Genomic DNA, 12,534 nt, shown 5'->3' with positions numbered 1-12,534 from the left:
CACTTTTAGCCACATTGGCACAGCTAGCAAATTTAGCATGATTAGCATTTTAAGTAATGTGTTTCTCTGAGAGTTGATGCTGATCTCAATGCTAGTACTTTTAGCCACTTCAGCATAGTTAGCATAATTAGCATTTTAAGCAATGTGTTTTTCTGAGAGAGTTCATGATGCTGATCGCAATGTTAGCAGTTTTAGCAACATTAGCTTAACCTGCATTGTTAGCATAATTAGCAGATGCAGCTTTGAATAGCCTTTGTCAAAAGTGGTCGCTGAGGGGCGGCGGTGCTGCGTAGAAATGGGCAGCAATGGCGCGGCGGTGGTGCATAGAGGTGGGCGTAGAAGGCGGGTTGTGTCTGCAAGCCATACAACGCTGCTTGCGGCTTTAATTTGTTTTCTATTTTACTTTATTTCTATATTATTTTTCATTTATGTTTTAGTGAACTTGTTTCCTTTTTTAATACTTACCCCTTGCACTTTGTTGGACATAAGTACAAAACATTGTACTACATGTTGGACTATTTAACCCTTGTGCTATCCTATCGGGTCAAGATGACTATTGACGTGTTATTCGTACCATTACAAAGGTGGATAAAGGTGAAGAGGATTTCGTGTAATCCATGGACACCACTGAAGATCCTAGCCTAGATGACCCCACTCCCAATGTTAAAGTGCCTAGGATAGGGGGGTATATAAGGGGTATGGCAGCTGAATGGCTTGGTTTGCTAGGTTTAGGACTTGCGTGGAGTAAACCAGGATTCACTGCCCAGGGGGCAAGATGAGCTTATTCCAGTGTGGGTCCTTCAGAAAGACCCTTCACACTACTGCTGAACTATGTAGCCACAGGGGGGCACAAGTCCCCCTGTGCCAGTCTTCGTAACTCTTGTGCTATCCTAGGCACTTAAACATTGGGAGTTGGGTCATCTAGACCCACTAGACCAGGGGTCGGAAACCTTTTTTACTCAAAGAGCCATTTGGGACCGCCCCTAATGAAAAAAAAAGCAACCGGAGCCACAACCCGTTTTGACATCATTATATATATTATGCATGTTTGTATTATATCAAGGGTGCTCATTACGTCGATCGCGATGGACCGGTTGATCTTCAAGGACATGAGTGTAGATCGCGGTCCAGAAAAGATTTTAAAAAAAAAGTACTTCTTTCTTTCTATTGTCATGTTTATTAGTTACATGTTTATTTGAACATTATTGTTTATGTACTGATGATTAAAAACTACACAGTAAGATTACACAAAGATACTTTTGTATTAACAGAGGAAGCGTTTTATTACAAGGACAGAAAGCAGCAACCATCGTATTTCATGCTCTGCTGTAAACCGTGCAATGCGGGGAGCGTGGCATATTACGAGGCATTTGGCGCTGCTGGCTCCGTACGAAGCGCGTGCCTCGCAGCTTCCTTAATGAGCTCGTATTTATCGGGCGAGAACTGCAGAGCTGATAGCAGGAGGAGACACGCGGGCGGCTTCAATAAACACTCCAGTTGTCGGGAGTGGTCTTCTGCCGGGGACATGATGTGCAGCGGGGCAGGAAGAAACTTTCTGATGACAAAGAGTTTGCGCTCTGTGAATTTAAACACGCGTCTGCAGTGACGTATGTATCAGAGAATGTCCGATTGGCCGCGATCTACACTCATGTCCGTGAAGATCGACCGTCGATCGCGATCAACGTAATGAGCACCCCTGCTCTGTTTAAAAACACTGAGCGCAAACTCTCTGTCATCAGAAAGTTGCTCTCTGCCACGCGGCACGTCAAGTTCCCGGCAGAAAACCACTCCGGACCCGGAGTGTTTATTGAAGTCGCCCCGCGTGTGTCCTCCTGCTATCAGCTCTGCAGTTCTCGCCCGATAAATACGAGTTCGTTCATTAAGGAAGCTGTTTTTTACGTCGCACGCGCTTCGTACGGAGCCAGTAGCACCTTTGAAATGCCATGAAAAATGAACAAACTAAAATGAAATTGAATTTTTATAAAATACTCATTATTTTCCAAAGTCACAGGGAGCCACAACAGAAAGATGAAAGAGCCACATGTGGCTCCGGAGCCATGGGTTGCCGACCCCTGCACTAGACAGTGTTCTGATCCTTTTTTCTTCAATGATTTGTGATCTTCACTGGTGTCCATGGATTACATGAAATCTTTCCACCTTTATCCACCTTTGTCATGGCAGGGAGAACACGTCAATAGTCATCTAGCACAAGGGTTAAAGTTGAAAGTATGTGGTTTCTGCCAGCATGTCTAACTTGTAGATAAACATTCCAAACGCTGAGATCGGATACATGCTGATTTTTGTCAAATATTGAGGGGCAAAAAATCACTTTAACCCTTGTGCTATCTTAGATGACCCCACCCTTACATTGACGTGTTCTCCCTACCATGACAAAGGTGGATAAAGGTGGAAAGATTTCATGTAATCCATGGACACCAGTGAAGATCACAAATCATTGAAGAAAAAAGGTTCAGCGCACTGTCTAGTGGGTCTAGATGACCCAACTCCCAATGTTAAAGTGCCTAGGATAGCATAAGGGTTAATCAGCCCCTAATCATGCAAATTGTCCCACTTCTTCTATGAGAGACAGAATGAGAAAAAAAATCCAGGACATCACATTTATAATTTTTGAAGTATTTATTTGTAAATTATGGTGGAAAGTAAGTTTTTGGTCTTAAGCTAAATGTGTTTGTTATATAACCTTTGTTGGCAATGAAAGCAGTCAAATATATTCTGTAAGTCTTCACAAGGGTTTCACAAACTGTTGCTGGTATTTTGGTCCATTCCTCCATGCGGATCTACTCTAGAGCAATGATGTTTTGGGGCTGTTGCTGGGCAACACAGACCTGCAATTCCCTCAGAAGATTTTCTATATGGTTGAGATCTGGAGACTGGCTAGACCACTCTAGGCAGTGGCGGTTTTTCCTATGGGCAATGTGGACGGTAGCCTAGGGCACAATCTTGTAGAACCACCCATTTTCGTGTAAAATTACGTAAAATCACTTAAATTGGCGCCCCTACCATCGTATGAACTTGCTTCTGTAATGACAGTATTTTGTGTGTATTTTGTGTGTGTGTGTGGGGGGGGGGCAGGGAAAATCAATCAGCCACCTAGGGTGTGAACAGGTAGAGAGGAAAAGCAGGTAGAGAGGCAGGGTGGGGCTCACCACTTGTGATTCCAGACCCAGCAACAAACTAACAGCTGCTTCCTAATAAAAAATAGTTGTCATCTATGAAATTAATGTACTTTATTGGGTTTACTGGATTTTACGAAAAGTTAAAGAAGAAAAATGGAAATGAGTCTGCATCAAAGTGAATCTGTTTCCATCTTCTTTCTGATCTTAACTCTGGGTGTTTGACAGACAGAAACGTCCATTAAAGGTTGTGGAAATGGACAAAAGATCAAAGGAAACATCAGCGTCAAGTTTAGAAAAACGAGGAACGAAAACACTCCAAGGATAAAGGAATGCAGGCGGTGTCCAAAATTAACACTTGCTAGATGCCAAATACAACCAAATTAACTTTTGGAGGAATAAATTTGGAGCAACATTTGTCTAGTGAGGGTTTGCACTTAATTAGACTAGTCTTTTTAATTATGTTATTGGTGGATTTAATTTAAGCTTCTCTGCTGTTTTTATTTACAGTCAATGCTTCAGATGCAATAAACACAATCGTTTGTCCTGTTTTGTTCAGTTGTTCAGTGACACTTAATGTAACAGTTTCTGGTCTCTGCTCTGCGTTGTGTGATTTTGTGCACCCTCAGGAAGCCACGAGACACCGGAGGAACTTTCTTGGAGCAGTTTTCTTTAATTTCTGGTTGTAACAAAATATGGCATCAACACGTGCTGCACTCCGATAATGCCCCAAAACTAAAAATATAAATTTCAAATGAGCACCAACATTGCCTACAAAGAACAAGATCTTCATCATGCTCACCTCTTCCAGATTAGACACAGCAAAAAGGGAAGAGGGGGGGAAGGAGCATGAATTTATATCCAGGTCGGAAGGACCCTAATGGCATGCTACGCAATTCCAGATATAAAATAAAAAAATACAATTTTGTGTAATTATAGTATACTTTTATGAACCCGTTACATTAAGCACAAGAAGAATATGTCCTTTAGTTTCTATTGATGTTCATTCATGAAGCCAACGGAAATGACTGGAATAATTCATTCATAATTGGTGTCAGGGTTGTATTCAGCTCAAGAAAAAAACAGAAAAATGTGGGAGTTTTTACCAGAAGCAGCCAGCCTTCAAAAAGAAAATACAAACTGATGCCTGTTAAGTGTGAACTAACTACACACTATATCTTCACTGTGAATTCAACTACACAAGTATGTTTTACCTATGTTAAATAATAAAGTAAAACAAATGATAAATTTTGTTCTTATGTTTATATGTATGCAGGCTGGGGAGGGGGTTGACCGTGGGGTGAGGGTGCCGTCCAGTGTTTTGCTCAGGGCATCAAACTACCCTGGAATGCTTCTTACGAATAAACCCAGCCATGTTTCATCTCCAAGGCCCTCACTGATTGAAGGAAGGCTTTACACAAAATCTCACCATACATGGCCCCATTCATCTTTTACATGTGTTGGTCGTGCTGGTCTTTTTGCAAAACAACCGCCCCAAAGCATGATGTTTAGTCCATGAAGAGATGTAGTTCACAAACCTAGCAATTTCATTGCTAGACTTTGAGTTGACAACATTAACAGTATTGAACCTTTTATTCTCAGCATCCTTTAATGACTGTTTGGGTTCTGAAGAAAAGAACTTGGCCCTGTACAGCATCTGCTGAGTGATCATCAACTGTCAAACCTCTGGGGCATTGTCAGCAGAATTGTAATGCCAGTTGACACATCCCCACTGGATAACATCTGAGCCTTTCTTATGGGCATTACTCTCACACCCACAAAGGCATACTCCTCTTGGTAAGCTTCATCTTTGGCAAACTGAATGTATTATTCAGCAATGCACTGAATTTTTTGGCCCAGACTTTCTCTCCAAAAGGAAAGTCCTTTATGGATGTAGACTTGTGACATTTGCTTTGCTTTCACTGATCTCATGAAAGAAACATTCCAATGAAAATTGTGTTTTTAACATCATAACTCAAACTCAAACTTTATTTATTTATATAGCGCCTTTCATTTTGGTTAAAAACACAAAGCGCTTAACACAAAAACAGATAAAACAGTCATAAAAAATGAAAGTTGTTCAAAACAGAAAACAAAGGACAATCCCACAAAGAAGGTACCCCTCCCTCACCACCACCATCATGATGACATCTATGAAGAAAATTAAGCTTAGAATTGCATCTGAGCAGCTGGATAGCTCGGTTGGCTGCGTGTAGGACTGGGGCATGGGAAACCAGGGATTGTTTCCAAGAGGGCATGATGAGCTTTATCCAGTATAGGTCTTTAGACAAGAGCCTTCACATTACTACCTGACTATGTACCCACAAGGGGGCCCAAGTCTGCGTCTCCAGCCTGGCATCTGGTGTAAAAATCTCTGCCAAACCACCTGTGGGAATCAGTGAAAGCAAAGTCGCCGTGGTGACCCCTGAGGGGATAAGCACAACAATCTTAACATTGCATTTCGGAGTATTTCTTTATTCAAATTGTTGGGAATTAGGAGCAGATGAAAAAATGTAGTTTGAAAATGAGTCATTTGTGATGTAGAACATTTACTGGGCAGTAGGGTTGGGCGATGTCCCCTAAATTGGCCGTTGACGATGTTTGCTGTCAACCATCGGGATGGACGATGACATCGTCGGGGGGGGGGGGGGGGGGGGGGGTATTTTTGCATTTTTCGTTCTTATATAACTGCTATTCGTTATTTTGCTTTTTTCATTTTATTTCCCAACTAATGGTTAATCCGCGATGATCCAGTATAAACTGAGGGAAGTGACTTTAACAGAAAAAGTAACAAACAAAATAGAAAAGAAGTATTCCGCTCCCGCACTTAACTGGCGGTGTGGACCGGCGGAGTGCGGATTACAGCTTTGTGTTTGATGGGAAGGGGGGGGTACATGAGCGCTATGTGTGGGAGATTTAAGACTGCGATCCTGTCCCGCAGCTCTAGGGGTACAAGCAACCGAAATCAGAACCGGGTCTAAAAGTGTGTGTCTGAGCACAGTTCGGATCGTCAGCACACACAGCGGTCTGAGCTTCAAAGCAGAAATGTCGCTCAGTCCTTAGAAAACATTCAATCACATGGATTTGTGTTTCCAGTCGTGTACCGACTAAATAAAGGCTGATGTTACTCACAGGATGCAGCGCCACCCAAAGCTAATGTTGTTAGCCCGTGTTAGCATACTGCTAATCCTGGCTACGTCCAGAAAAAGCACTGACCACACGGATTAAAATTCAAATGATGAGCGAACAGGTGTTTCATAATAACCGTAACATTATTAAAAGCACGTTTAGAAGATCATCTCGTATTTTACCGAGCTGACATGTCAATGTATATAGCCGCTCGGCGCTGTTATCGTTTTGTATTGAATTGTTACATTCAATAAAGTTTGAAAAAAAAAGCCGCTCGGCGGAAGTTGTATCCCCTTCCGGTTTTCAAACCCTACTGCGCATGTGCGAATGATTTATTCCGACCGAAATTGTGACCTTAGTGAACGTTTTTATAGTCTGAAAACATGTACACGCTTGAATTCTAATCCGACCATTGATCCCATCAGGATATTTTGTACATGTAACCGCGGCTTATGGTGTCGACGCGCAACGTGGCAGGGGCGTGGCATCACGATGGTGGTCTCTCCATCGGGATGTCAGTCACCCATCACGATGGACGATGATATCGTCCGTCGGCACAACCCTACTGGGCAGGCCACGAATTTCCTGCCCCCCACCCCACCCCACCAATCCCAGGCCCGCTCACAACAGATATAATAGGGAATCAACCCCTATCTGCACTGGTGGGTTGCAATTCTAAGAAGGCATATGTAGATGTTAGAATCTGCCTCAAACTGTGATAGCTCTGATGCTGCTCGCCGCTTTTGTTTTGTGGAAAAACCCCCAGCAGAAAATGTGAGCTTGGGGGTGTGAGGGGCTGTAAGCTAGTGGGAGAGCACGCAAGCAGAGAGCTCTCAGCAGCAGGGAGGAAGAAGGGGGGTGGGGTTGCACCAACAATCCTGCCCACAACTCAAAGTTTAATTTCTAATCAACTCCTGCCGCAGTGCAGAAACTATGTCCTAGAAACAACACAAGTTTTTAGATTTTGCCTAAAAATAACAATTAAAAGACCACAGAATGCTTTTACAGTAAATTAAAAGATTTGCTGATGATAATTCTTTTGGTACAAACAGTTGAACAGCCACCAAAACCATCAGTGAGGCAGCAGAAAGAGCCTCTAGGTGGCTGTGGATCAAAAGGGCAGATTTGTGGTGTAGCGCTGCTCGGACACAAGCTGGGGACTGATCACCCCCGGCTGGGTCGCCAAGGTGAGGGTGTATGATGATCTAAGCCCCGAAACACCCCAAGACCCTGGGTTAATCACTGAGGATGTGTCCGAGCTGCACCAGTTGGTGTATTTAGTTACTCGCATTAGAGGGCCTGCAGAACGGATTGTGAGGCCTCTCCAGCTATGACCCTGCCAGGCAACATAGGACAGCTGAAATGCGATTGGTTAAATGATCCATGATGAAAATATAAAATAAAAGGGAATGGACAGTCCATTTGGAAGGATTTCATGAGTATGCTTGGACAAAATATAATCATCACATGATTCAGATATTTTTTAGGCCTTCAGAGAAAGCCTATTTTTACGTTTTGATGAAGTATTGTGTTGTTTCAATGCTGTTGTGTTACTTTTAATGTGGCTGTGTTGTTTCCTTTCCTTGCAGTGTTTTTACACGGTCTGAACATCAAACCACCAGTGTTAAACTTTTTGCCTCATTTTGGCACGACTCTTACCTGGAATGGCCAAGTTTCTGAGCGCGCTCAGTCCAGCATGTTGAACAGACACATCTCCTTCATCAACATGCTTCTCCAGCAGGGCAAGGATGTGTGGGACCACCCCCAGCTCAAGCATTTTCACACAGTTACTGTCTGACAGAGGACAGAAAACTGTCATGTTATACTTCAAACATGCTTAACTCTACATAAGCCATCATCTTTTGAGTCAAAAGCACAATCATAAACTGGGTGAAATTTTGTATGAAAACAAATTTATAAAAATTAATTATGTATTTTAAAACAGATTTCAGAACTGTGGCTTTTGTCCTTGTTTTAATACTATTTCCCTCCACAGGTTGATGTCCTTCAGGGACGAATGCAAACTTAGAGAAATGCTGTGTTTATGTGGTTTTGGAATAATAAAAAAAATGACTGAATGTTACAAAAGAAAAAAAAAAAACCTTCAACACCACATCAATGCAGAATAACTTTCTGCACCTAAACAAGGGTCAATTTATTTATAGTGCACCATCTATGGGGACAGAACAGAAAATAAAACAATAAGGATTACCAATATGATTTATTCCAGAATAACTAGTTCGACATGTGGCCCCAGGCTGTAGTTTGCCCACCCCTGGACAGACACATTCTTTCTAATTTAGTTTCTATACATTAACCACAGTGAATTTTAAATTAAACAACTCAGATCCCATTGAAGTGCAGACTTTCAGCTTTTATTCCATGGGTTAGACAAAAAGATTGCATGAAAATGTGAAACACTAAAGCATTTTTAAACACAATCCCTTCATTTCATGGCCTCATAGGTAATTGGACAAATGAAATAAGTGAAAACCAAATGGTCATTCCTAATATTTGGTTGAAAAGCCTTTGTTGGCAATGACAGCCTGAAGTCTTGAACTCATGGACATCACCAGATGCTGGTTTTCTCCTTCTGAATGCTCTGCCAGGCCTTTACTGCAGCAGCTTTCAGTTGCTGTTTGTTTGTGGGCCTTTCTGTCTGAAGTTTAGTCTTCAACAAGTGAAATGCTGCTCAATTGGGTTAAGATCAGGTGACTGACTTGGCCATTCAAGAATATTCCACTTCTTTGCTTTAATAAACTCCTGAGTTGCGTTGGCTGTATGTTTTGGGTCGTTGTCCATCTGGATTATGAAACGCCATCCAATCAGTTTGGCTGCATTCACCTGGATCTGTGCAGAGAGTTTGTCTCTGAACACCTCAGAATTCATTGGGCTGCTTCTGTCCTGTGTCACGTCATCAATAAACACTAGTGTCCCAGTGCCACTAGCAGCCATGCACGCCCAGACCATCACACTGCCTCCACCGTGTTTTACTGATGATGTAGTGTGCTTTGGATCAGGAGCTTCTCCACGTCTTCTCCATACTTTTCTCTTGCCATCATTCTGGTAGAGGTTGATTTTGGTTTCATCTGTCCAAAGAATGTTTTTCCAGAACTTTTTAAGATGCTTTTTAGCAAAGTCCAATCTAGCCTTCCTATTCTTGAGGCTTATGAGTGGCTTGTATCTTGCAGTGTACCCTCTGGATCTACTTTCATGCAGTCTTCTTTTGATGGTAGACTTGGATATTGATCCGCCTACCTCCTGGAGAGTGTTGTTCACTTGGTTGGCTGTTATGAACGGGTTCCTCTTCACCATGGAAATGATTCTGCCATCATCCACCACTGTTGTCTTCCGTGGACGTCCAGGTCTTTTTGCGTTGCTGAGTTCACCAGTGCTTTCTTTCTTTCTTTCTTTCTTTCTTTCTTTCTTTCTTTCTTTCTTTCTTTCTTTCTTTCTCAGGATGGACCACACTGTTGATGTTGCCACTCCTAATACTGTAGCAGTTTCTGGTTTCATGTTTTTTTTCTGTTTTCTCAGCCTAATGATGGCTCCTTTCACCTGCATGGAGAGCTCCTTTGACCGCATGTTGTCTGTTCACAGCAAAATCTTCCAAATGCAGCACGAGTCCTCTAATCAACTCCAGGCCTTTTATCTGCTTCACTCATGATGACATAACAAGGGAATTGCCCACACCTGCCCATGCAATAACATGGAAGTCAATTGTCCAATTACTTATGAGCCCATGAAATGAAGGGATGTTTTTAAAAATGCTTTAGTTTTTCACATTTTCATGCAATCTTTTTGTTCAACCCATGGAATAAAAGCTGAAAGTCTGCACTTCAATGGCATCTTAGTTGTTTTATTTAAAATTCACTGTGGTAATGTACAGAAACTAAATTAGAAAGAATGTGTCTCTGTCCAAATATCTATGGTCCTGACTGTATGTGTAGCGTGAGCTGGAGGGCTGTGTCTGCAGCTGGATGTAGTAAAGGTTTAAGGATCTAAACATCAAATTCAGATAAAACACATTTTTCATTCTTACAAAAATACATTTTATAAAATCTAACATGAGTCGTCTATCTAATGGAGTCATTCCTGATTCTATCCACCATTGTAACTCCCAAAGAGAACCTAAACATCTTCAAGTCTTAATGCTGTTACAGGACTGTGAGTCATAGCAAAAAAACAAACAAAACAATACAGATGTACGATTTTCTTACCATTTCTAGCAAAATTGGCAATGGCGAGGGCTCCAGAGAGCTGCAGCTGGGTGTTGGAGCTCTGCAGCCAGCTCAAGATGTCCTGGTAGACCACACCTGAGCCCTCCCCAAAACACTTCTGCATGGATTCATCTGACCAACACAAATGTACTTTAAACAAGCATGCCAGAGTTCTGCATGCGCTCACTACTGTGCAGATTTTTGCAGTCTCTGGTGCCTTATTTGACTGTGGTCATGTCAGATTATGAAAAGAACCAGTGACAAAGGGCATCCCTGCTGTGGTCCAAAATGCAGTAGGAACAAGTTCGCCTTACTGATGATATAGGATTCGAGCTCCTGGGGGGTATTCCAGAAAGCAGGTTATGCGAGTTACCACGGTAAGTTTGAGTCTAAGGAAGTTGATAACCTCAGCTTTCAGTTCCAAAAATGGAGGTATGTTTCAGGGTGTGTCAAGTTGCCATAGAAACTCATGCTCTGAACATAACCTGGTCTGGAGCTCCATAAGGATAGGATGGCCCCTTACCAAGGAAGGTCAGTTTGTTTTCAGAGAGGTGAAGCAGCATGGCGTGTCCATTTGAAGATGATTTAGTGGATGAAGAAGCTCAGATAATACTTTTACCACCGCAAGTATATCTGCAGGTTCAAAATTAGAAATATGAGAGTTCAAGAAGTACAATAAATTAATGGAAAAATATTCAATTGAATTAGAGTAATATGACATTTAACTAGATAAATATGTAAATTTGAGTTGTAAAAAAACATTATTTTAAGCGTGTTATGTGTTACAATTAAAGTAAATCATTTAAGTTGGATAAGGTATATATATATATATATATATATATATATATATATATATATATATATATATATATATATATATATATATATATATATATATATATATATATATATATATATGCGCATCACAATGGAAATGAGATCAGAAACTTGTGTGTTTAATTTGTCCGTTACTTTTCTCCAAGCAGAAACTCTTTCTTTTGCTTATGATGCAGCCGTATTAATTTTTTGATGGATGTATAATCTTCATACGCTGTCATTAAAATCTCAGACTCCGTCTCAAAAGTATAGCTCACTCTTTTTTTCTCCACGCGTTTCCATGGTGACTCTGGAAATCGGCGATCCATTGAGAATGTCTTTATGTACCTGCTGTGCACGTGCATTAACCCAGGGTTTCCAAGTCGAGCGTAATTACGCTAACTCTTATCCGGTCTTTTGGAACCGACATACCCAGAGTAAGCAAGTTCAGGCGGATTTCAGCCAGAGTTCAGGCTTAAAGTCAGGGTATTAAACATGATTTCTGGAATACCCCCCTGCTCCAGTTGAACAAAGGCCGAACGACCCAGAGAGGGCCTTGGATGCCATATTCCTTCCACTGAATGAGAGATTTTTGAGACAAAGGGGAACTTATAGATAGACTTAAAATTAACCAATTCATATGGGTTTGTGCTTTTAATCAGGGGTTGAGTAACAGCATGTTTAAAATGTGTATGTACCACACCGGCAGACAGACTTGCATAGTGAGGATCACCTGCGAGCTAGGGGGTGCGTGTGGGGATGGGGGTTTGGGTTCCTGAGGAGAGCCTTAATGTTTTTGTTAAGATCTTGAAAAAAGAGAGTCACAAGCTCAAACATTTGGAACACAGCTGGAGGAGGGACAGACTTAGATGGGTCAGAAGAAGAGACAGAAGTGGAAAGTCCTGCGTCTTGGACTGAGAGCAGGGACTTTGACTGTTGGAACTATGACAGGAAAAGGTATAAAGTTAGTTGACATGATGCAGATGAGAAAGGTAAACATACTGGGAGTCCAGGAGACCAGGTGAAAAGGTAGCAGGGCTGGAAGCTTAGGAGCAGGGTTCAAGTTGTTCTATCATGATGGAGATGGGAAGAGAAATGGAGGAGGAGTTATCTTAAAAGGAGGAGTTTGTTAGAAGTGTTGTGGAGGTAAAAAGTCTGAAGATGGAAATGGAAGGTGTGATGTTTAATGTTTTTAGTGGGTTTACCCCACAGGTAGGATGTGAGCTGGAGGAGGA

General features: G+C 41.8%; 1 protein-coding gene and 1 long non-coding RNA gene across 6 annotated transcripts in view; one reads left to right on the top strand and one right to left on the bottom strand.

The window, feature by feature from the left end:
- LOC101165120 (rap1 GTPase-GDP dissociation stimulator 1) overlaps nucleotides 1-12,534 on the bottom strand; it is a 62,876-nt gene that overhangs the window by 13,530 nt on the left and 36,812 nt on the right. For 3 of the 5 annotated variants that reach the window (XM_004084335.5, XM_020699740.3, XM_078931652.1), the window contains 2 exons: nucleotides 10,484-10,615; nucleotides 7,923-8,057 (listed from right to left, as the gene is read on the bottom strand). The exons of 1 other annotated variant lie outside the window; for it this stretch is intronic. In XM_004084335.5, coding sequence (XP_004084383.1) covers nucleotides 7,923-8,057; nucleotides 10,484-10,615 — 267 coding nt within the window. The remainder of the gene's footprint in view (nucleotides 1-7,922; nucleotides 8,058-10,483; nucleotides 10,616-12,534) is intronic. One more of the 5 variants, XM_020699741.3, reaches the window with a different exon arrangement.
- The window catches only part of LOC105357494 (uncharacterized), a 38,295-nt gene that overhangs the window by 18,230 nt on the left and 7,531 nt on the right, over nucleotides 1-12,534 (top strand). The window lies entirely within an intron of this gene.

The sequence above is a fragment of the Oryzias latipes genome, chromosome 15, assembly GCF_053564925.1.
Source record: "Oryzias latipes strain Hd-rR chromosome 15, Olatipes_Hd-rR_3.1".
Classification (NCBI taxonomy): Eukaryota; Metazoa; Chordata; class Actinopteri; order Beloniformes; family Adrianichthyidae; genus Oryzias; species Oryzias latipes.
This window is presented reverse-complemented; position numbering and strand designations above follow the sequence as displayed.